At 32.8% G+C, this 24,716-nt stretch overlaps 2 protein-coding genes and 1 pseudogene across 4 annotated transcripts; 2 read left to right on the forward strand and 1 right to left on the reverse strand.

Annotated features, from left to right (window-relative positions):
* Window positions 1-1,308: 1,308 nt before the first annotated feature.
* LOC127244764 (altered inheritance rate of mitochondria protein 25) lies at window positions 1,309-11,793 on the forward strand. Of its 3 annotated transcripts, none has more exons than XM_051265250.1 (13): window positions 1,309-1,524; window positions 3,879-3,999; window positions 4,463-4,921; window positions 5,971-6,057; window positions 6,662-6,703; window positions 6,820-6,864; window positions 9,084-9,149; window positions 9,257-9,313; window positions 9,450-9,511; window positions 9,846-9,966; window positions 10,510-10,581; window positions 10,661-10,767; window positions 11,519-11,793. In XM_051265250.1, the coding sequence occupies exons 3-13, from the start codon at window positions 4,463-4,465 to the stop codon at window positions 11,547-11,549; spliced, it is 1,149 nt and encodes a 382-aa protein (XP_051121207.1). In that variant the 5' UTR covers window positions 1,309-1,524; window positions 3,879-3,999; the 3' UTR covers window positions 11,550-11,793. The 3 variants fall into 3 exon arrangements, with proteins under 3 accessions (XP_051121207.1, XP_051121209.1, XP_051121210.1); XM_051265252.1 differs by having other exon boundaries at window positions 3,882-3,999; XM_051265253.1 differs by lacking the exon at window positions 3,879-3,999.
* Window positions 11,794-13,045: 1,252 nt separating this feature from the next.
* On the forward strand, window positions 13,046-17,942 carry LOC127244766 (uncharacterized). Its single transcript, XM_051265256.1, has 7 exons — window positions 13,046-13,227; window positions 13,794-13,863; window positions 13,986-14,145; window positions 15,347-15,428; window positions 15,861-16,077; window positions 16,201-16,265; window positions 17,557-17,942. Exons 1-7 carry the CDS (start codon window positions 13,132-13,134, stop codon window positions 17,809-17,811), a joined length of 945 nt encoding a protein of 314 aa, XP_051121213.1. The 5' UTR covers window positions 13,046-13,131; the 3' UTR covers window positions 17,812-17,942.
* Window positions 17,943-18,315: 373 nt separating this feature from the next.
* Window positions 18,316-22,847, reverse strand: LOC127244768 (V-type proton ATPase subunit H-like; annotated as a pseudogene).
* Between the last annotated feature and the right edge of the window lie 1,869 nt (window positions 22,848-24,716).

Raw genomic sequence — 24,716 nt, forward strand, 5'->3', positions numbered from 1 at the left:
AATTCATTCTAAAACTTAAAAAAATCTAAGTTGCATTAAACCCCTCCCTTAGACTTAACCGAAACTGTATATGAGGCGGCAATTTTTTGTCAAAAAAAATGATAAATATCTCTCGGGGATGTAACTAAAATGACCATCTGAACATTAATTTCTTCTTTCTCTTCTCTTATTTCCCTTCTTTTATTTGTCTATTCAAGCTCAGAAATTATAAATATCTGGTTCTAAACCATCTTTCTTGAACCTGATATGCCTTGATGAAGAAGAATTGAAGAAGAAGAAGGATGAAGAAAAAGAAATTGAAAAAAAATAAAAATAAAAAAAACATGATGAGCCTGAAGAAGAATTGAGAAAGAACAAGAAGGAAAAAAATAATGAAGAAAAAGAGAAGAAAAAGAGCGTGTGCGTCTGAATAAGAATTGAAGAAGAAGAAAAAGAAAAAGGAACAAAACAGATTGGAAAAAAATAAGAAAAGAAAGAACATTGTTCGCAAAGAAGAAGGAAGAAAAATATTGGAAAAAAAATAAATAACGTGTTCGCCTGAAGAAGAATTGAGAAATAAGAAGAATGAAGAAAAAAATTGAAAAAAAAAAAAAAAACCTGTTTGTCCGAAGAAGAATTGGGGGAGAAGAAAAAAAATTGGAAATAAATAAATAACTTTGCTCGCTTGAAGAAAAATTGATGAAGAAGAAAGAAAAAAAAGAACCGTTCTCCCCGAAGAATAATTGGAAAAGAAGAAGTAAAAAAAAAATTGAAGAAAAACAGACATTCAGCGACCGCTTCGACTCCGAACAACTGTGTCTAGCATTCTTTCACCTAACTTCTAAAAGAAAATTGGAGAAAAAAAAATAAAAAATGATATGAGTGCATACAGAAGAAGAAAGAAAGAGCAGAGAAAAATAAATTAGAAACAATATAAATAAGGTAAAATTTAACGTCTCTCAGTATGAGTGTGCAACATTTTTGAAATCACAAATAAATTTTTTTGATAAAATACAACGGATTTTCAGTGAATTCGAAAAATTAAAGGAATTTTTTTGTTATTTTACCTATATATTAAAATAAATAAATAAATGATAGACCGACTGTTCAAACCTACGGTTTAAGGTTCGATAATATAGGAATCGAAATGAACGGTGTATAAAAACCGGTTTCGGATTTCCGTTTGACAGTTTGAACCGCACCGCCGGTTCGAACCCGAATGGACAAGTCTACTGTCTCTGAATATGGAGCCGGCGGACCCGTGAGTGGGTCGGATCGGGTCTGTGTTCAACCCGAATCCGCCCTTTGCCAAAGTCACATCGCTTCAATTTCTTCCTCTCTCCTGGCGTTCCTCTTTCCTCCATGCTTTTTCTCATCAATTTCGACGTTCCTTCGCTTCAGACGAATTCCAACTCGTATTTGTTATTAAATTTTGAAATGCCTGTTCCTTAAGAGGGCTGAATTGAAGGAAGGGGGAGTGAAAGAAATTTCAGAAATGAGATATGAGAATGCATTGAAGAATATGTGAAATTGAATGGAAGCCAGGTATGATCACTAAATTTTTATCGTTAGATTCGATTCCAAATGAGTTGGCTTGAACCGATCGGAAGTCGGTGGGAATCATTTCAAGCTCTCCGTTTTGTTTGCTAATTGAAACCAAGGAAAACACGAGTGCTGCCCATTCTTGATCCATTCCTTCATAATGTAAACGATTGAATTCTGTGTTTGTGGGAACACGATTTTACGAGTTCATCAGTTATCACCACGAACAGCCTGGCCGAATGATTTATTTTTAGTAATGTTTACTTACTTTGCCCTAATTTGCTAAATGTGAGAGGCTTGTTGTGATTTCCTTTTTGCTCGAATGGGGAATTTCAATAAACCATACACACTTTAAAAAATTGGAATTTCTCCATTTTCTACCTGGAAGAGGCATTTGAGTAAGTTTAACACCAGAATTGATTCCTAAGATGAAACTATTGTATTCGAATTTAAGTATGTGCTAACAATTGCCTAGTAGATTCTATGTATAGTGGCAGAGTCCAGACAGTCTTGGTCATTTGATAGTGGAATGTACTTAAGGGTGTCACTAAATGAGTATGAACGGATATAGTAGGACTATAAGTTTGATTGTTACCAAAATGTACATATTTGTCGAAATTATATGGCTGTGTATGTTTATGTTCTGTTTTTCTTTTTCTTTTTGCACTATAAGCTACAGTGAAGTAAATTTTTTTATTGTTTCCTGCCATAAAACATGACAGTGTAAACTTATGTTTCATTATAAAAACTTCAAATCCAAAAACACCCCAAAACTACACTCCTAGGTTTCTGTTTGTGTTCGGGTTCATTTACAAAATGAGTGATTCGTATGTTAAGTCTTTGATTGAATACTTTTGTTTGTGAAAAAATAACAAACTAACAAGCTGTTCATGAACTTTTATCTTTAGAAATAAATAAATTGAACAATAAAAACTTCTATCCATCATATTATATATACCTACCACCACCTATTTCAACTTACAGAAAAAATTAATAACCTTTGGTGTATATAATTTGCTCTTTGAAGAAAATGATGATTTCGGGGTGTGTTTATTTAATGTGGAATCGTATAATAATATAAAAAATAATACCTTATGTTGATAATGACGTTGACTTTTTATGAGAGAAAAGAATATATATTATATTAAAAATCTAGTCAGTCGAAAATTGTTTGAGTGACAAAGCATTAGTATTATATATATGAACTAAACTGTACATAGAGATCATTCGGGTCCTTAACTATTAAGGAAGAGCATTAATAACAACACTATCTCAAGCTCTAGACAAATTGAGTGCTCTTCACTACCCCATGCTCCATGTATAAAAGTAAACAACGGTTCATATTATTTAAGGATATTTAAGTAAAAAGAATTTTTGGAAGTACCTAACTGATTTACTTCATTTAAGTTTAAGTTTTTAGTTGAACCGGTCATTTAACATGGTATCAGAGTTGGAACATCCCGTGTTCATGTCTCACCGCCATATATTCATCGTTGTCTACGTGCAAGATTTATATATGGCGTATATCCTCCTTACACGTGAAGGACGTGTTGGTTGACTCTATCGTATGTAAATAAATAAATTATGTGTATCCTTTTGAGCTTAAGCTTTTAAGTGAACCGATCATTTAATAGTATTCATTTAATTACATAATAAGCATAATAAAGAAATCTTGAACAAGCAAGTTAACAAACTGATCATGCATTGAGTCCCTTACATTTAACTGAAGGGATTTTAATCTTGTAACATACAACTCACAAGGTGTTTATGCCTGTGAGATTGAATGAGAGGATCTTGAGTTTGTGTTCTGCATTTCTTCTGTATCTATTGAAGAGGTTTCTTTCCCTCATTGTTGCGATATTGATCTATTTTGCCGTTGACATCATACAAGATTGAATGGGATATCTAACTTCATCATGTTATCTTTCCATTTCAATTCAAAGTTTTGATAGCTAACAGTAGGGCTGCAGATATGATGTATCATGTATGTGGCTGCTTCAAAATTCTCATGTGGAATTCTTTTACAGAAAAAAGAAATATTGCAGCACTTGTGCAGTAGAAAGCACGTGAAGTGATACTTTAAAAATCATTCATGGTTCTGTAAACGGTGAAATGGATGACTTTATTAGCCCATTCATTATGCTAGAAATTGTATTCATCTAATGTTTTCTCCAATTTTCCATTAGTTCACAAATTTACAGCATTTAACTTTGCTTCAATGTCCTGCCAAATAAATATAGAACTTCCAAGTAATGTTTTTCCCTTGCTCCTTTTATGGTATCAATTTCTAATGGCTGGATCAAACTTCCATGGAAATGGCTGGTATTGGACTTGGATTAATATTTTTGTTAATGCAGTAGGTAATCTGTGGTTAATGGTTGAAGTTGTGGAAATTGTGGTGGTATTTGGAAGCTATTCTACTACACAGACAATTTTTTAGTTTATTGAAAGGTCCATCCATTTTCTCAATTAGATAAGGTGAGCAATCCTCTTTTACAAGTTAAATAAATATCTAATGGGCTGGTCTTTATTCAACTCATTTCCTCTTCATTTAGCAGTTTTTATTCCTGGGATCTCTCACTCTTCTTGTAACATGCATTAGTCAAATGGTCTAGTTAGTGATTCAGAAAGGGTCCTGTGTGCACTTTTTATTCTTTTTGACTTTTTAATAGGTGTAATCATCTCTGTTGTTATATGCTCTGCTGTGAATATTTTGAGCCAACATTCAAATTTACATAACATTTAATATGTTTGTTAATGCGTATACTATATTGGTGTGGATAACATTAGTGAAAAGAACAGGATTTTTTACAAATGGAAAATGCATATACATGCTTGCATATATCAACTTCTGTAGCAGGGGGATAAAGTTTTACTTGTATGCGTTGGAGTTGCCTGATTATTTGATTATACCTGTTTTTAACTTGTACACTTTGGTTAGATGAACTGGATGAGGGGGTGGAGCTGTATTACAAGGCAATCAAGATGGAGAATACCAAGACATTGTATGACAGTGGATAGGGATCAGAATCAGATTTTGTACATCCAAAAATGTTTCTTGAATTCAAGTCAACCAGCAGGAGACCCTTCTGAAAATAACTCATTGCCAATGTCTACGCTGCCTCAGGATTTCATGACAAGAGATTTTTTTGTACGGCTTTGGACTGCAGATAGAAAGAAAAGAAAGGTTTCTAGTAAAGAAAATCATAAACTTCTTAACTTCCAGGGTACTCATGAAGCAAATGTTGATGCCAAAACATTATTTGAATCTTTCGGAATGCCATTTTCACGTGCTTCCGTTGTCAATAAGATGTCTCATAGAAAGGTGAAGTCAGACTTGAAGCAACCACCTACTAGTCAATCTGTCACAGGTCTATTGCAACCAGTTTCTTCGGAGGAGGTGAGATTACCTTTCTTCTGTGGTATACATGATAGTATTAATTTTCAAATTTAATGATGTATGCTATTTTCCTTAAGCTGGTTACATTAATTCCATGGGGATGTCATCATTACTATGATGCAGGTTGAATCAGTTCATGTACTCTAATAGAAAGTGGAAGTAATTAACTTATGAGGGATGGCATTTGCTTTTGTTAGTGAGGGTGGCCCGAAAACTTTTGGAAGGAACATTTTGGTTGTACTAGCAATAAATTGTGTAGCAAGACATGTTTATAAACAGTTATACAGAAATAAGTTTACAGGCAATACTAGCTCTTAGTGCGCTTTTTCTCCACTCACACAACGTAGAATAAAATTATCTGATTCATCATAGTGAAGTAGTGACTTAATAAATTAACAGTAGTAGACCCCAAGATTTCCAGTTCTTTTCATAGAAATAAAAGAGCTGGGAGCAATAATAGTTCTTAGTGTGGTTTTCCTCTGCTCCAGCAATATGGAATTTGTTAGATTAAATATAATCTCAATAGATTCGTATCTTGCTATAATTAGGATTATTAGATTTAGATAGACTCTATTTTATATTTATATATATAGATTTATATATGAATTCTCTCTTTTATTTTTCAAGTTAAAATAAAATCTCTTCTTAAATTTCTACATATTAAAAACAACTTTGTTAAAAATATTCTTAAATGTAAACAACCATGAGGTAGTTTATGCTTTACATAACCAGTCCAGGACTGATATGATGACTGTCCTTTTAGTTTTTATGCATTTATTATCCTATCAATTTATATTGTTTTGGTATTGTAATTTTAAAAATAGTTTTTCTTAAATAAATAAGTTCAGTTTGACACTTATCAAGAAGTGTTTCCTAGTCCTAAACAATCTATATTGTGAAAGATCAAATGCATATAGTCCAATTGTAGGAAAAATATCAATCTGCGAGAAAAATTGATTTGTGTTTTAAGCTTTACTCTAAAACTCTTAATTGTGTTTTGTAGTTCTTTTTAAGTAAAATTGGTTGTGCTTGATTGAAACTTCTTCCAGTCCGTGGTTGCACCCCTTCTTGCAAGATCCAATTTGCTGATAACAAGGGATATAGAGTGGGCCAACTTGGTTCTTGGTTTTGAGCAGGTAAGTTCCATGCTTATAAATCAATAGCAAATCAGTTTCAATAACTATGCTTCTCCTTTACTGAACACCCAAAACCTGTGAGAAGCTTTACTTTCACAATTCTTTTGTTGAGATATTATCTATATGATATTGGATGATAAAAACTGTTGTTCTATCCATCACCACATATAATTAGCGTTTGTGGAAAGATTGATATCTCAGTCAAAGAACGTAGTAAACAAGCTACAACTAGGATGGAACACTCTTTGATTTTTGTAAACATATGTTTGATATCCTGTTTTGAAATTTTGGTAAGTTAACTTATGCATGATATTAATTTGTATTTCTCAGAAACTACTTTATAAATTACACAATGATGAGTGTCAGAGGTAGAGGGTTCGCAATTTTCCAAAATTTTTGTTGCAACTTGTAGATGTTTCAAAATATCTTAACGGTCGTTTCAATGCTAATAATAATTGTTTGATCAGTTCTCATCATATATGTACAGACACACACACACACACACACACACACACACATATATATATATATAAGTTTTCATCACAAATTCATTGTTCAGTGTATCTTTTTGTGATGAGATGAACTTTATACATCTGTGCTGCAGGAAAATCGCTATGCCATTGTTGATGTCTGCTACCCACATGCAGTACGTGATTCTTCTTCTTGCGTATAGAACCTACTATTGTACAATCTCTTTATTGAACACTTGCCTTTGACTCGTACTTCTCACAGCCATGAATAATCTTAATATTATTTATGCAGCCTGTAGGGTTCATTCGTGAACAGAGTAATGTGATCATGAGACAGGTATATACAGCAGCATTTCAATCATATTTATAAATCTTACTTCTAATTTTCATGCGGCTAATAATGCTGGATCTTTTCTTAATGCTATTTGTTACTCCAGAAAAAGAATAAAATTAAATAGTAAAATTTGAACTAGTGTACTAACTTGTAAAATAAAGTTAAGGAAATCTCTTCTTCTTCTTTTTTTTTTTTTTTTTTTTTTTTTTCTCTTTACAACCTCACATCCCACAACTATTTCTCTCAGAAGCCAAAACACACAACTCACAAAGCGAACAAACCTAACATTGATTTTGTATTTATTAAATGAAATAAAAAGTTACAGGTATTGATCAAATGATATGATTTGTGTGGTTGATTGAAGGTCTAGTCCTACACTCCTATCTAAAACTTATTATTTAAAGGAATGGATATCTGCCTAGAATTACTTGAACAAATCCGTTGAGTGGTGGGCAGGTAATTAGGAACTGCTTCCTGTCCATATTCTAGTCTCTTTTCATTAGTTATATCTGTTACTTGGTCGGGTATAAGTTTGATTCGGCGGAGCTTTGGTTCTTTCTAGACAAGATGTGATTTACCCCTTTTCCCTTGACTTTTTTTTTTTTTTTTTAATGTATGGTGACCCGATTGGGTATCAATTTGATATTGGGTTTACATCAAATAGACATGAATTCCCCCTCAGATCTAGTTGTTTGGTCCATGCGTGACCTTTTGAACGTTTGAAAGTTTTGATTCTAGGCTCTTATGTGACCTGATTGATCAAGCATCATATAAATAACCCTTAAAAAAATTATATTACATTTGTCATTGGGTTCAGGCATCAATCAAACGTCATAGAGAATTTGTGTTAACGCAATTATTATTTTAGGGTCATTATAGTATGCTCAACTGCATTTGGCTTTTTTTTTTTTTTAGTTAGGTTTGTTTGTTTAGTGTTTTGATTTGAATTTTTTTTATTTATGTGAGGTATAGGGAATTGTGTCGTATAAAATATAATATTTTATGTTGAATATTGACTTTTGTGAGAAGATAAAATATATATTGATAAAAAAAAATAAAAAAAAAATAAATGGCAGACAAATCCTTAGTTTTTCTTTTTGTCTTTTTGGAGAGGAGAAAATTTATTAAAAAGATGGAGAACTACGTAGGGGCAGAAGCCAAGGAAAAAGATAAAAAAAATAGGTGAAACATGCATTCTTATTGTGTGTCTCACAAAATGCTTTTGGCTGGATCTACGGCCCTTATTATAATTGTTGATCATTGAATGCCGCCACTCATCCCTGGAGATCCCTCCACCACTTTCGAATAAAATCCGTTATCCTGCTTTCATGAGTTCATCCCCATTTGTTGAAACTCTTTCAATATCATGATTGCACACCAACTGATATATTTTTGTCATAATTTATTGATTGTTTTTACACCCTTACTCCTTTCAAATCTGATTTTGTGGAATTCAAGGTTCCATGGGTATATGAAAAATTCTCAGTATCCAATTTGGATCTTGTTGCATAACTGAATGCTATAGGATTATAGCTGGTGTGAAAGAAAGATTTTTTTTACTTTATTTTAATTGGGGGGATTATACAGTGGAATTATTTTTTTTCCTATCTATAGGCATTTGATAAATTTAGTTTCAAGTATTTATGAACTTCTACCAAATCTTAGTTACTCAACTAACAGTTGCACAATTCCACTTCTGCTCATTTTCAATCCATCTGGATTTATGTATGATTCAAGTTGTACAGTGGGTCGGACCAGTCCAACCCACTTTAACCTGGGCTATGATGGGGCCTGGTATAATAAACCCGAGCATGGGCTTGATTTTGGGCCTTAATATCAGCTCCATTTAGGTTCATGCATTAAAATCTAGCCCCAGATTGTTTCACCCGAAACCAGTCCAACCCATTTCTATATTATATTTTATATTATTTATTCTTTCATACAAAATTATAGTCCGGCCAGTGGTAATCTGGTTGATAGGCCATGCCGAGCTGCACTAACTTATACATATTTTGGCCTGGCCCGGGACTATCTATTTTATCAAGGCCTGGCATGGACTGGATTGTACCTGGGCTGGTCCTGCCTGTTTGGGCAACTTGATGTATGATAGACGGAGCATTTATATTTCTCATTGCCCCAAATGTGTTTGCTTTATTTCTTACTGCTTTTGCATGGATATATTGTTTGGTGGGTAAGATTGAATACTTTCACTTTTTCTGCAGTTGCTTCGGCTAAGACGCCCTTTCACTGCATACATAACTGATGGTTTAGGTAGTGAACTTTTCAGGGTAAGAACTTTTAACACCGATCTGTTTATACTCACCAATAATTGCAGGCTTCTTTTGGGTGTGTGATCTTGCTGCCGCTGATTTAATTTTGTAATGGTGCTTCCAAGGTGAGAAGACCCTTTTGGTGGATCACTAGTTCAATCTATGCTGAAATAAATGGAAAAGTAGGTTTTATTATCTTTGTATGGTGTAGTATGCAAACAAAATTCTGCATCTTTAGAAGTAGAGATCTTATGGACTTCTTGTCGTTGTTGTTGTTGTTGTGGTTTTTTTTGTTTTTTTTTTTTTCTTTTCTGTCAGGAAGTTGGTGTTGTCCATAGAAGATGGCATCTCTGGAGGAGAATTTATGATCTCTACTTGGGGTAATGTAATAATCCATGATGATCAATTGTTTTCTTGAATCATGACATTGGGGTGTAAAATTGCAATTGGATTAAGAATTCTTGAATAGTGTAATTTTTGTTAAACTTGACATTAAATGATACTTTATTCTTTACTTTTTTGAATGCTGACAGGCTGAGGGTATAACATTTCTTTCTCTTTACCCAATTATGCCAAATAGAGTAAAATTGTGTTATTGGTTTGGACAGTTGGAGTAGACATTATCCTAGTCTCTACAACAATTCAGTTCATCTTTTTCAAGTTTTTATTAACTTAAAGCAGGGGTATGTCTGAAATATGGTCTCCTTTTTCTAGGAACAAACAATTTGCTGTTGTTGAGAACCCTGGCCTTTGGAACTGGACCTTTACTTTGAAGGACATTGATGGAAATGTATTGGCTGAAATAGATCGTGACTGGAGGGGCTTTGGATTTGAGGTTATGGATTTTACTAATTAGTTTCAACAATTGAGTTGATGCAATCAATATACCCATACATGCTGCAGCTATTTCTCAATAGATGTGAAGTTCTATTTTATGGTTTTGCCCCTATAGATGAAAAAGGTTGAATTAATCATTAAGGGTGTGTTTGTTTGGGGGTTTGAATTTTGGATTGAGATTTGAATAATAAAAATTTTGAATGTGAATAGTTATATAATGTGATATAAATAGGTGTTGATGTGATGTTTTGAATGTATAATTGATTTTTAGTATAATATAAAAAATAAAAAATAGGTGTTTTGATTTGATATTTTGGGGGGAAAAAATCGAATAAATAGTAAAATTTAGGGAAAATCCCCCAAACAAACACACCCTAAATTTGTCTCAGTACTATCAGTATTTGGAGAATGAAAGAATCTGTAACAAGCTGATTTAGTGAATACATTGGTGTTATAAAAAAAATGATCACACAAAATAGTACATTTTACCTTCGAAGAAGTAGAATGCAGTCAATTCATGGTTTCTAATTTGATAATGCAGATTTTCACTGATGCTGGTCAGTATGTGATTCGTTTTGGGAGTGCAGATTCTGGTGTCGGGCCTGCTCCTGGGGTAAAGACACTGCATAAATAACCCAAAATTTCTTATTTCAGTTATCTGAGTACCTAAATGCTGCTTCTGTGTTTTGCAGGTTCAAGAGTTAGAGGTAACAAGGTCGCTTACTCTGTCCGAAAGAGCAGTTGCTGTTGCACTCGCTATTTCACTTGATAATGACTACTTCTCCAGACATGGGGGCTGGTGAGATGATAATCTTATCTTGAAAAATATCCGTCAGTTGCCCTAAACATGAAATATATGTGCTTCATGAAAATTCAAACTAAAACAATAATGGAAGGTAGATCACTTTTATAATTTTAATCGTGCCAAGTGCTTTCAAATGCTTGCTAGGAATGCAGAGTGTGTTTACTTGTAAGCTTATGGTTTTTTGTTTTGGTTTTGAATACTAAAATTTTGAATTGAAGTAATTGTATAATGTGATATAAATATGTATTGATGTGATGTTTTGAATATATAATTAGATTTTAGTATAATAAAAGTTGGAATAGTAAAATCGGGATAACATCCAACAAATAAACAGAGCTATATGTAACTTCCATCACTATCTTTGAAGAATGCTTACCATGAGGAATTAGGATGCAGTATGATTGATTAAATAATGTGATAAATTATCTAATCCTACTAACTAGGATAAATTTTGTTAATCAAAATATTATTCAATTAAGCATGCCATGTAGTCCAAACGATTTAAGTAAGGATCAAGAATTGGCACATCCATTAATTCTGCTATGAAACTTTGAATGCCCTTATTCTATTTCCTTGTTTGCCACTTTTTCCTACGGTTAATAGGCTTTCTCTAATTTGTCAATCCTTTTGAAGAAAAATAAGTAATTGAATGTGTTTCTTACATGTTCTCGAACCCAAGACACAAAAGACACATTTACTAGTCGAATGAATTTCTGTCGGTCTTACAATATTGTGTTGTTCCCAGGGGATTTCCATTTATGGTTATTGATGATTGATTGCTGGCCAACAATGCCCGTAGCTGCTGCTGATGTATTCGACTACTTTGAATCCGGTGCGATTGTGCATTTTATTCAAAATTTATATCTGTGGCACTCTTGGCCTACCAACATTATTGATACTACACTGGACTGAGTTATTTTGTTGAGAGAACACATACATACATACATGATACTACAGTTGGTTGTGGCCGAGTATTGTGTGTATCTTTAACTAGTATCGTTTAGTCATATAATTCTTCAATTATTGGTCCCAAAGGAGAAAAGCAGGTGTGTTTTTTTGGAATTTATTTATTTATTTTATTTTAAGTTTGAACAGTAACTTTAATGTGATATTTTGTGAAATGAAAAAATAATTATGATGATAAATATTTAAATTTTTGTTTGGTATATGTTTTTTGGGAGTTTTTGTACATAGAAATAATAGAAATTTGTATATGAAATGAATTTTTATGTGGTATTTGAATAATAATATTATATATATATATTTTTTAAAAATTGTTATTTTGTATGATATATTTTAAATAAAAATATGATAAATAATAGGGAAATGGAAGGTATATTTATATGGAAGTTAGACTTTTCTTACTATTCTGTCTCCACAATAATGTCTCCACCGTTTTGTATCTGTCATGAAATTTGTATAAAAAAAATTATATATAAGAATATTTTTAATGTTAAAAACAATAACACTAAAATATATAATATATTTTATACATTTAAAAATAAAAATAAACATGTTTCTCTATTTCAAATATGGAAAAAAAAAATTCTAAATTAAAATTACAAAATAAACACACATAAAACATTTGAAATTGAAAAAAGATAATAGAAACATTTTTAAACACTTAAAACTAAAAATACAAAATATACACAGATTTTATTTTCTTTAATATTAATTGGGAAGCTTTTTGCGCCAAAAATGTGTTCAAAGAATACATTCATAATCTATTTTTAATATAATTTAAAAAATAAAAATAAATATGTATTTATTTACAATTGAAACCTAAAATTTCTACTATTGAAATTTTGTGTTAAAAATACACAATATTCTCATTCAATATTTTAAAACTAAATTCAAATAGTCTAATTTACTTTCATTATAGTATTATATACATATATATATATATATTATTTTTTAATATTATTTCAAAAACATATCAAAAATATTTTATAAAAAAAATACACCAAATATTTTTTTATTAACAAATTAATTAATAATTATTAGGTGTGTTTACTTGTGATTTTAGTTTTGGGTTTTGATTTTGAATAATAAAATTTTGAATTGAAATAGTTGTTTGATGTGATATGTGCTGATGTGATGTTTTGAATGTAAAATTAAATTTTAGTGTAATAAAATAAATAAAAATTGAGTATTTGATTTAATATTTTTGGTGAAAAAAAATAAAAAATTGAAATAGTAAAATAAAATGTTAAACCTAAAATAAACACACCCCTTGGATTGAAAACCACAGCAAACAGCCCTGCTTCATTTTCCCCATAGTTTCCGAAAAAAATACAAGCCTATGCATAAAAATAAAAATACAATGCCCATCCCACGCTGAACAAAGGGCAGGTAAACATGATGGGAAGATGCTGCTCCTCGATTCCAACCGATTTGAAGCGGTTTCAGATCCTCACCGGACTGCAAAGCCTCGCTGAACCTCGTCGCTATAAGGTAATGCTTCATTTCTACTCATTCGAAAGTTCTGTTATTCAGTTTGAATGTCCGCAGCGCTCATTTCGGTATGAATAGTCCTATTGGTCAGTTGATTAGTTCGTCTATATCATGTTTATATGCGTCGCACAATTGGGCAGATTGTTCGCCATATGCAAGCTCGCGGTAAATGTCTTGAAGAAGAAGATTGTAAGATTCGTCAATTTAATAATTCTGCTCACAATAAAACTCTGGTGGAACCCTAGCGTACATAACTTAATTTGATAGTTGATTGAGAGAATGCCAATTGCCAGCACCCAAAGTAGATACGATAGCTTTTGCAGTTTCACACATTTGAATCCTAACTATTGTAGTTTATGAGATTTTTCATGTTATTGATAAAATAATCCCTTAAACTTGTCGAAGCAAAAAAATTATGCAATTCTGGATATGACAATCTTAAGATGGTTTTATTTTCAAGTGAATGGATTTTGCTTGCCACCATATATAATCAGCAGTATTAGTGCATGTTCATCTCACTATTAAATAATCTTCAATATGATATGTTTATCTTCATATGGTGACAGGCATGGTTCTTGGATCAGTTTGGAGTCCTACATGATGGAAAGCAGCCATACCCTGGTGCCATAACTGCATGTATGTCTTCAAATTTAAGCTTTGACATTATGGTAAGATTGATTTCATTTTTTCTCATCGATGAATATCAAAGACTAATATTTTGCCCTTTGGTTGATATTTTTATGCACTCTGCGTCTCAGTAGAAAAGTTAGCAAACTCTGGTGCAAAGATGGTGATCATAAGTAATTCCTCAAGGCGTGCAGACACAACTATTGAAAAGTTGAGCAGCCTTGGGTTTAATCCTTCACTCTTTTTGGGAGCAATCACCAGTGGAGAGTTAACACACCATTACCTTATGAGGTTTGATCCTTCACCAGTAGTATTACATTTTTTTTAATTTGATTTTCATTTTAGTTTTTTTTTTAAGAATACGCTTTAACTTGCTTTCTATCCATTTGCAAGAATACTTTTCTGTAGAAATCTGTTGGAGCAACCAAAACTAGCCGAAAATCTGTTTACTAAAAATCTTACGCAAGACGAACGTCAACTACTTCCCATCTTTCAGAGCTACAAAATGTGTCCAAAACTTCACAAACAAATATAAATGGGTTAGAAAATGTGCTAAAAAACTTGGTTGAAAGAATTATTAATAGGAGTATGGTGGAACATTGAAAAACAACTACATATAGATATTAAACATCACAATGATCCAAATATCTAGTAGTTTAAACTTTTAAGGCTGTCATTCACTGATTTCAAGCAAAATGATGAGGTTGGTGTAATTATATTCCTCTCCTGATTTATGACCACAGTTGTTAGCCATCTCATGCAATCGAATATCTTAAATACCAGCATACATCACCTTCCTCATTGAATTTCTCTCAAGAATTTTCGCTTTACCACAATTCAATTATGATGATGAAGGATAAGCAATGCTCGTTTATGCTAGTTAAATTGGTCAAGACACAGAGGCTTTTGATCGAATGTGTTTTTCTTATCCAATCCTTTAAAGAACATGTATAATAATAGCACCACTTCATTTTTCTGTAAGAGTGGGATTCCTTGAAATGTAATAATTTTATGCTAGAGTATAAGTGTAAATAATAATACGCTAGAAGTTTAACATTCAAGTGAAATTGTTTCACATCTTTAATGTTTTTGAATGGAAAATATTTAATTTTTCATAAAAATTCCCTGTAATTTAGGGTGTGTGTGGATGTAGGGCTGGGGCAGGACTCCCACTATTCATCACATTTTTCCCGCTCAAAACATCAAATAAAAAAATAAATAAATTATATTACATCAAATATTAATTATTTTCATTCAAACATCACATCAAGCACCTATTCTAATTCAATTTTTTACTATTCTCAACCCCCAACCTAATCCAAACATGCCCTTAAAGTTTCTTTATCAGTTTTAGCTATGTAATTAGGCAGCTTTGCAAATCTTTAATTTAGGTCAGAAAATTTGTGTACAGGATAAGCTCAGAGTGATACTAGGCATGGAGTTTTATTATTGCATTACTATCTCTAACTGTGGGAATATGATCCAAGAACAGGAGAGATGATCCATGGTTTGCTGGACTGGGAAGAACCTGCATTCACATGACATGGAGTGATCGGGGTGCAATATCACTTGAGGTATGCTAAAGTTATATTAGTTTCAATGCAGTGTTCTGGCGCTCATTTTTTGGGTCAAGCATAACTTCAACTTTCTTCTTCCAAATTAAAAATGGAATACTCAAACTACACAATCTATGCTTGTCTGGTTCAAATGCCGCTTACTAACAGGGTCTTGTCTAAGGAGCTAAACCCCTCCTAAATCTTTTGGTTCCTATTGATTAGTGGTTTGAAGGTTTAAAATGCACTTGATATCAATCAAACATATGTCATAGGGCTAAAAGAATGTTTGAGCACAATATTTCTTAGGAACGTGAGTGATCTATCAATATAACAACTTTTCTCATTCCAATACCTTATCAGCGGTGACAATATCAGAAGAAACACCTTAATCATATCTGAATTATCCAAATGTTCTCTGATGATATTTGGCAGTGAATGCTTTCTATTTAGGGTTTAGGGCTTCATGTAGTAGATAATGTCGAAGAAGCTGAGTTTATATTAGCTCATGGTACTGAAGCTTTGGGGATGCCTTCTGGAGATGCACTTCCCATGAAACTTGAGGAGCTCAATGAAATATTGAAGAAATGCTCTGCTAAAAAGATTCCTATGGTAGTAGCTAATCCAGATTTTGTCACTGTTGAGGCTAGAGCTCTCCGGGTTATGCCTGGTAATATTTATTGTCTGAAGTATTACTTGTCTGAAAATGATGATGGATTGAGCATCTTTGTAGAGGACCATCTTCTTTGCATTTATTGCTGGAATTTTTTTGAAATTATATTTATTTTAACAGGAACTTTGGCAGCTACATATGAAAAGCTTGGAGGGGAAGTGAAGTGGATGGGCAAGCCTGGTGAGGTAATGTTACTGTTATATGAATCTTTGATATTCCTGGTTATTTATTTATTTATTTATTCCTAAGAGTAAAGCAACTTTATTGATAATGAAAATAGCATAGTAACAAACCCCGACGTCTCGGGTCACCTAAGGGATGGCCTGGTGGTGTGGGTGTTGGATTTGTGATCGTGAAGTCATGGGTTTAAACCCCGACTCCTCCCTTGCCACATATGGTTCGCCTAGTGTGCTTGTCAAGCCTAGTTTGCAGGGTATTAGGTTCGGTCGGGGATTTACCCAATTCGCAATTTCATATAGCGGCTGCGGGTTTCCACTTCATATAAATAAAAATAAATAAATAAAAAAAAAAGAAAAAGAAGAGCACAATAACAATACAAGAGAATCGGAATAGGCAGAAGCTATAACTAAATAGTTAAATCAGTATTTCCTCTAGTGCCACTCTTAGTGAAGTGATCTACCACGGAATTTGTGCGTCTAGTTAGAATTTAAATTTTAAATCCGTGCAAAAGCATCTTTTGAATCGCATTCCACCACTACTTTTGGGAGAGGATCTTTTTGGTGACTTAGGGCATCTCCAACCGAATGCCATTAAAATGGCGCTGGGTTGGTTGATTTGGCGTTGGTTGTGCGCCATTTTCTGGCGTTGCTTTCTAATTTTTTTTATTAAAAAAATTTTAAATTTTTATTTTTTAAAAATATTATTTAAATTTATAAAAATAAAAAGTTGTTTAAAATAATAGGAATAGTTGAAGAATAATAGTGAAAAATAGAGTTATGGTTTGAGTAAAATTACTGTAGCAACTACATATTTAGAATTAAAACTGGATAAATGAAGTTGATGGATTAAGATGACCTTAGTGCTTTATAATGGCTTGAAGAGCGTGAATAATGATCAAGGATTCTACCACTCAATGCCTATGAACTTGGAAATAATGAAAGGGAAAATACCCTTGAAGGTCTCCAAGGATTGATTTGATACTTGCCACTCTAATTTACAGCTGCTCTGCTTCTAGGGTCCTTTTCATAAATAGCACTGATCTAGCAATTTCTCTCAAATGCTTTAGTATATGTCTTTCCGATTCTTTCACCACACATAAACTCTTGAACTTGTTGCAATTTTTGCCTTTTTATCCTTGTTTGATTAAGTAGCCAGTATTTAGTGTATGACTATATTAGGCCAAAAAGTTCTAATAGACCAATGAATGTTTCTGGAAATATTGTTGATTTATTTGCTAGAGAGCTTCTAAGCAGGCTTATATAATGCCCACTTATCAACCCTATCAATTGCACATAGATCATATATAAATCAGCCATGGCCATGGCTGGCGCCGATGCATCGGACTGTATTGCTGTTGGAGACTCTCTCCACCACGACATAAAAGGTGCAAATGAAGCCGGGATATCCTCAGCTTTCATCACTTGTGGGATCCATGCCGATGAACTCAGTCTTTCTAAAGTTGGTGAAATTGCAGCATTGTCGTCGGTTCAATCCCTTGCTACAAAGTATGAGGCTCATCCAACATATGTACTTCCCTCATTCACATGGTAACCCCAATTTTTTTTATGGTAATTATTTTTCTTGATCCCTGCTACAATAAAAAGAGTGCCTGTGACCTGCAATTTGCACACAACTTCAACTACATGTAGAATTCAACCAATTTGAAATTTGTTATTTATTCATTCCCATTTTGCAGCTATATTAGAAGGAAATATATTGCCATTTTTACCTCACTCAGACATGTGAAAATTGCAATAAAAGACATTAGTAGATCAAGAAAATTTGAAGGGGATTTAAATTTTTCTTTTTTTTTTTATGACGTGAAAACCCGTAGTAAATACCCGAAAGTGCGCACTAGGTAAACCCCCGACCGAACCTAATATCCTGCAAATTAGGCTCAACAGAAAAATCACACTAGGTGAACCATATGTGGCAGGTGACATGAGGTATCGGGAATTTGAACCCATGATCTCACGGTCACAAGTCTAACCCCTATACCACCTGGTCATCCCTTACGGGACAAAGGGATTTAACTTTATCTACATAAGATGGCAATATAGATATAAATTAGAGAAAAGATAGAAATTCATTATTGATTACAGAGTGACAGCTGATAACAACCACTGTCAACTTATTGAATTTAGTAGTTTTTTCTTATACAACATAATTAACATGACTGCTTAAGCAAAGCAAGAGTACCTTGTAATCAATCTGTAGAGTTGATAATTACATTACTGTATGAACATTCAAGCCTGCAAAAAGCTTGCATATTTGGCACCTAGAAACAGCCTTTGGATACAGAGCAAGGCATTTTTAGTGACCTCAGCATGCTCGTGGTTCATTAGTTTCATAACTCGGTCCTTAGCTTTAAGGTCGGTCACAATGACATGTCCAGCAGGATGATACTGAATAAATTGTGAGAGATAATAACAAGCAACCGCAAGTGTTCTGGGATCAGTGGAAGTGTCCAAAATTGTGAGTAGAACCCTTAGGATCTGCACATAATAAATTATATGTACATCGATGAGGGCAATTATATCATATCCGATCATCAGTTTTAAGATTTTGTCTTGGTAAAAGAGAATGAATAAGAGCACAATAAGGTGGGTGGATAAGCAGTATGTTGACACAATTCATGGTGAATGCATTACTTGATGATCATTAAATAACAGGGAATCGCACCTGAAAATCATGTTCCTCGAAGCTTGTGATGTTCTCTCTCCAGAATATGGGATCTTTGTGCATTGGCGACCAATCAAGATGTCCGAGCAGAACTTCCTGTTTATAGTTATCAAAAGAACTAAGCTTCGCAATGTTGTCTTTTAGGCCTTCTTCCAGCTGATTCAAAGCTTCCAGTAGATCCTGCAGAAGAAAATGCATAGTTTAAACATTTATATATAGAAAGCTATTTAGGAAATAGTTTCATGAGTGCAATATAAAACCTCACAAAAGCTGAGTATACAGTAGACTATGCAAATCAGCTGTGTCTTATTCTTGCTACAAATGACGAGTACACCAGATATTGCTTATTACAACACGACCCTTCATTTAAATGTTACTTTGATGCTCAAAAGATAATTTCACAAAAAAATACAGCATTGGCTGCATTTTTGCCTGTATTTGTATGAGAGTAGCATCAACATTCAAGATATATTTAGATGTCTTGTTTATAGCTGCTGTTCAAAAGGATAAATAACCAATAGGGAGTTCGTAAAAACCTAGAAAGATACTCACCTCATCACTCCATGCCTGAGCTTTTAAGTTCTGAACAATCTGCGGCCGGCAATCCCAGGTCCACCATCTGAGCACCAAATGTCCCTTTGTGTTGCAAATTCCTCAGAGTCAAGACGACCACCCTAACAACCTATGCAAAAGGGTATAGAGATTGCTTGGCACCCAGCTGAAGCTTAGCAACATGTATACCCTAACAATTATATAACTTATTTTTTCCTTAAACTTTTAACCACTTCAATCAATGGCAAGCACCTAGAAGTAGCCAAGTACTCAACTGCAGGCTCATAATAGGAGAGGAGCCACACACAAAGGCAGGTTTCATACAGAAGCTGTTATAAAGCAACGGGAGGAAGAGATTACTCCAATAAAGAGCAAACGCCGACTTCACATGCAGAATGGAATGGAACACAATCATACTAAAAGAATTCTTGAATGTAAATGAATGGTAGGAACTACTCGGATCTCTTCCACCAGTTGGACGTATCAAATTTCTATTTTTACTTCGGGAAGTTATCATGTATGCAATTTTAAACAACAATTGTCCTTTATGTTGTCGATGTCAAACATTTCACTAATAATAGAACAATTTTTTATTACAATAGTTCAATCACATGAAATAGGACATATCAAATTGACATATATCCAATACACATACAATCTGTAAGGAAAACTGCTGTCTTTTTACACTTATGCACACTGAGATTAGGGAATAAAATTATTATTATTCTTCTTTCTGAACCAGAATATCGTTAGGTGGATAACTTTCATTTCATCGTGAAACAAAAATCATCATTTTGGAAGTAAGCGTTTCAATTTTCTTCAAATTTCTACTATTCATAAAAACATTTCCTCCAAAAACATCAAATCAAACGTGTATTTTTTATTTTTTATATTATACTAAAAAAAATTACATTTGAAACATCACATCAACACTCATTTACACACTTAACATTACCTGGATGGACTGTTGGGTGGATGCCGGAGAAATCAAAGGAATAAGCAACTTCACTCCATCTGCTTGAACAAATGAAGATCTCACCATGAGCACCTTCAGTAAAGTTGCCAGGCTATTAATAGCTGTAGGAATGCCACAGCTAGGATGAGATGGCTTCTTCAGCTGCATAGAAAAACAAGCATAGGTCTAAGCCTTTCTTGTCTGATACACTGCCACGTGAATTTCTAAAAGTATTTCCTTGTTAAGAATAAGTTAATCATGTGTCAAATTCATTTGTGAAATTAACAACATAGGATGTGAGATGAATCATATAATCCCAAGAGGATACTACTAACTTTAAGAATTACCTGCAACCATATCAATAGCCAGACAGAACTGATAAAATGGCTAGAATGTCAAGATCAACAGTCCATGCCTTTACACATGGAGAATTTGTATCTTTTATTATTATTATTATTATTATTATTATATTTTCTTGCTGAAGGGTTGTTGTCTTGGACTCGGTGTAGCTTAGTCTTCACATGGATGCTTATTGTAACTGCTAAACTCAACATCTATACCCTAACTACAAAAACTTGTGTAACAATAACTATATAGTAGGAAAAACAGGAATCAAATGAGTTCACATAATTTATTTCTCTTGCATTGCATTAACACCATGTTACAAAATTGCATGTAAGAGAGCGGTGGTGATATTTTGATTGGAGTGTATTATGATTACATTTTTATTTGGAGTGTATCCCATGCACATGAGTTATTCGGACACAATTTTTTGTGTCTTACCAGGATGATCAACTAGAAAGGTGACATTAACTGTTAACCAAGATCTAATAATATAAGGCCCTAGAGAACATGTATCCTTGATTTCTTTCTAAGAAATTCAATGTTATATTAAGACAAATGAATAGTTTAAGCTTTAAGGCCTCAGTTGTAGTAGCAGTGATACCATAAAACAAAATAAGATCATATACTAACCTCCCTCGAACTTTGGAATAAGAACATAATATGCCCATTATGATCTCCTTGAACAAAACTGATGCATTTCAGAGCAGAAAAACAAACCTGTGAACACAACCAATCAACCAGTCCCTTCAGAACATCATCTATAGAAGTGATCTTCTTCTTTGAACCTGATACGCCATTAGCAATGGCACCATCCTGAGCTTTAGGTCTTCCACTGGAGATTAACAGAGACACGAATGGTGTTCTAAGCCATATATCTAAAACCAAGTATTATTAACAAGATATGGATAGAGCACATACCTCACAATCAAAGAAAGTATCTTACAGCTCTTCTCTTGTATAAACCAATTACCTTAAAAGAGCAACCTGCAAAAGAAAGAAGGATTACCACTCAGCCGTTATTACATGACACAAAAATGGCAAACATGTATGTTACAGCAGAAAAAAGACGCGCCAAACTTGAGCGTAAGAAAATAACATCCAGATATCAAAATGCAGGCCAAGTACATAAATGCTGTAAAAATTTGAAGATATTTACAATATTTATTTGTTTTCTATCTTCAATCATTGTTGGGTCGAACATAGCGCTATTTTATGATAATACAAACACCAGAAAACAAACGTGACCATATCTCAAAATCCTATATGAACAGCAATAGATAACATGCAACAATAGTGAACAGAGATTTTTGCCTCAGGAAAGGTTCGTATATGTCATCATCAGCAAGACTCTTATCATGAAAGAGTCTAGCTCTTTTAGAGTTTGCTGCCATTGAGAAGTGGTAAGAAAGTACTGATATTAGCCGCTTGAAATAACAGGAAATTAGGTAAAGGGGTTACGTGTTGCTCTTACCTGAGAGCATCTCATCAATCAGGGCTAAAACATACTCCACAGTTTCTTCTTTCAATATGTCACGCAGGATGCTAACAAAAACACGAATGTAAGCAGGACCATCCTGCAACAAGTTTTTTGTAAGCAACTAAAGAGGACATACATCATCCAGTAACTGAGCCTTATAATTTTCTGGTTTCTTATCGTAGCGTCGCAGCAGCTGAAGCCCCGTCCCCGTTATCAGCTTAGCTGTCATATAAGTCTCCCATGGAATATCCCTTCGCAAGACCTTAACAAGACAAAACCAACACAGTCATCACTCAAATACAAATGGTCCACCACCAAATCCCTAGAAGAAACAAGATAATCGATTACAAAGAACCAAGATCAGCTAGATCAATCAAAAATATACGAACGAACTTATCAAACACCATCACTCCAAAAATGCCAACATTCCAGCCCTAGCCAGCCGATTCACCTAAGTCAGGATTCAAGGTTTTTGGGCGATGAATTGGTTGGTGCAGGAAATCGAGGTCCGATATACAGTAGCATTCAAATGCACGGGAAATTATAGAACCCTTTCGCTTTGCATTGGATTTGTGTTTGGGCTGGGCTTGGGAATAACCCCAAATATATGATGCGATACTGTAGGAAGCGGATAATTAGATATAAAAAGGGCTTGAAAAAGGAAAATTTTTAAAAAAATTATATAGAAAATATAAAAATTGTGAATTTTTTAATGTATTGCAAATTAGGCGGAACGAGGTTAATCGTGGACTTGTAAATGTCAAAGTTTGAACTTATGGCCTCGATCACGAGTTTACTCCTACACAGCAAGGTCACAAGTACAGAACTTTGACTTAATGTTTAATAATTCATTGTGTAATTGTGATTCAACTGAGTTGTTTTATTTTTATTTTTTCAAGATTTTATGCCCGTTTTCAACTTAGATGGTATTTAAATTGCCTCTTTAATATAGTTTTGAATTTGTCTATTTAATTTGAATTTTTTAATCTTGAATTTGTCCATTGAGAAAGAGATAGATTTCACTTCATTTTATATATGCACCAAGAATGTTATGCTAACATCAAATTAGTGTAATTTGCATAGTATCGCGATTTGGTATTGATAAGATGGTGTAGTATATGTTATAAACCAAAGATTATGGGATGATGTTTGTTACTATTTTTCGTAAACTTGTGTTTTATTACTATCTCATCTTCAATGTACAATGCAGTGAGGTTGTGCTTGACATTTCAGTTTGTTGTGTTGATCAAGATTTTATAGTAATGTTGTGGAAAATTTGTTTCTCTCTTGCACACCATTGTTCATTACTAGGCTCACATTTTTGCATGAATATTAAGGGTGTGTTTGTTCGGAGGTTTGGATTTTGAGTTGAGATTTTTAATAGTAAAAATTTTGAATTAGAATAATTGTATGATAGTGATATAAATATATAATGATGTGATATTTTGAATGTAAAATTAATTTTTAAAATAATATAAAAAATTTTAAAAAAATAAGTGTTTGAGATAATTTTTTGAATAAAGAATTTTGAATGAACAGTAAATTTTTAGCAAAATCCCTCAAACACACACTAATAAAACATAACCATTTTTTTTTTTTTTGCCAAAGAATGCAACAATCAAGTATTGAGAGTAGTCATCTCACATGCTGATTTGTCTCATTGGTCATAATAACTATCATCATTATATATTTCTTTTACAAATATAAATGTACAATACATATTGACTTAGTTATGATTTTGATTGAGATTAATTATCACTATATTGATTAACCTAATCAACACATTGCAATAACATAAACAAAGTATAACTGGTAAAAACAAAATGTGTTGTTAATTATATATATATATATTATATGTTGTTTTATATTTAGGTGTGTTTGTTTGGGGTTTTGGATTTTGAGTTGGGATTTGAATAGTAAAAATTTTGAATTTGAGCAGTTGTATGATGTGATATAAATAGATATTGATGTGATGTCTGAATATAAAATTAATTTTTAATATAATATAAAAAATGAAAAAAAAAAAAATAGTATATTTAAAATCCAATCTCCCAAACAAACACACCCTTGATACAGTATATTTTTAAATTCAGCGCCTTATCTGTGTTGTATTACTTTTATTATTTTTTTGATTTGTGTCTTTCCAAATAAAAATTACTCACCATCTTTAGCCAAAAATAGTAGTCAACAAATATCATTTAATAAAATTCAATAATTATATATATATAATAAAAGTCAACAATTTAAAGAAGTAAAATACTACTTTCTCTGGCTTAATTTAAAGTATTAACTTTAGTTTATCCCACTTTAAAATATTCAATTTTTTATTTTAGAAAAAATAATCTTATATTAATATAAAAATATCCTTAATTTTTATTTAAATTACAAATTTACCATTACATATACAATTGTTTTATACATAAAATTAAATGACAAAAATGTCAA

This window comes from Andrographis paniculata, unplaced genomic scaffold (genome assembly GCF_009805555.1).
Source record: "Andrographis paniculata isolate CXL003 unplaced genomic scaffold, ASM980555v1 Contig21END, whole genome shotgun sequence".
Classification (NCBI taxonomy): domain Eukaryota; kingdom Viridiplantae; phylum Streptophyta; class Magnoliopsida; order Lamiales; family Acanthaceae; genus Andrographis; species Andrographis paniculata.

Bases quoted from the DNA above. Each gene is read 5' to 3' on its own strand.
- LOC127244764 (XM_051265250.1), top strand. From the start codon at position 4,463: ATGAACTGGATGAGGGGGTGGAGCTGTATTACAAGGCAATCAAGATGG. The intron at 6,865-9,083 runs GTATATACAGCA...CTTTTTCTGCAG, and splicing joins GTAATGTGATCATGAGACAG to TTGCTTCGGCTAAGACGCCC. The intron at 9,314-9,449 runs GTAGGTTTTATT...CTTTTCTGTCAG, and splicing joins ATGCTGAAATAAATGGAAAA to GAAGTTGGTGTTGTCCATAG.
- LOC127244766 (XM_051265256.1), top strand. From the start codon at position 13,132: ATGATGGGAAGATGCTGCTCCTCGATTCCAACCGATTTGAAGCGGTTT. The intron at 13,228-13,793 runs GTAATGCTTCAT...ATATGGTGACAG, and splicing joins CTGAACCTCGTCGCTATAAG to GCATGGTTCTTGGATCAGTT. The intron at 15,429-15,860 runs GTATGCTAAAGT...CTTTCTATTTAG, and splicing joins GGGGTGCAATATCACTTGAG to GGTTTAGGGCTTCATGTAGT.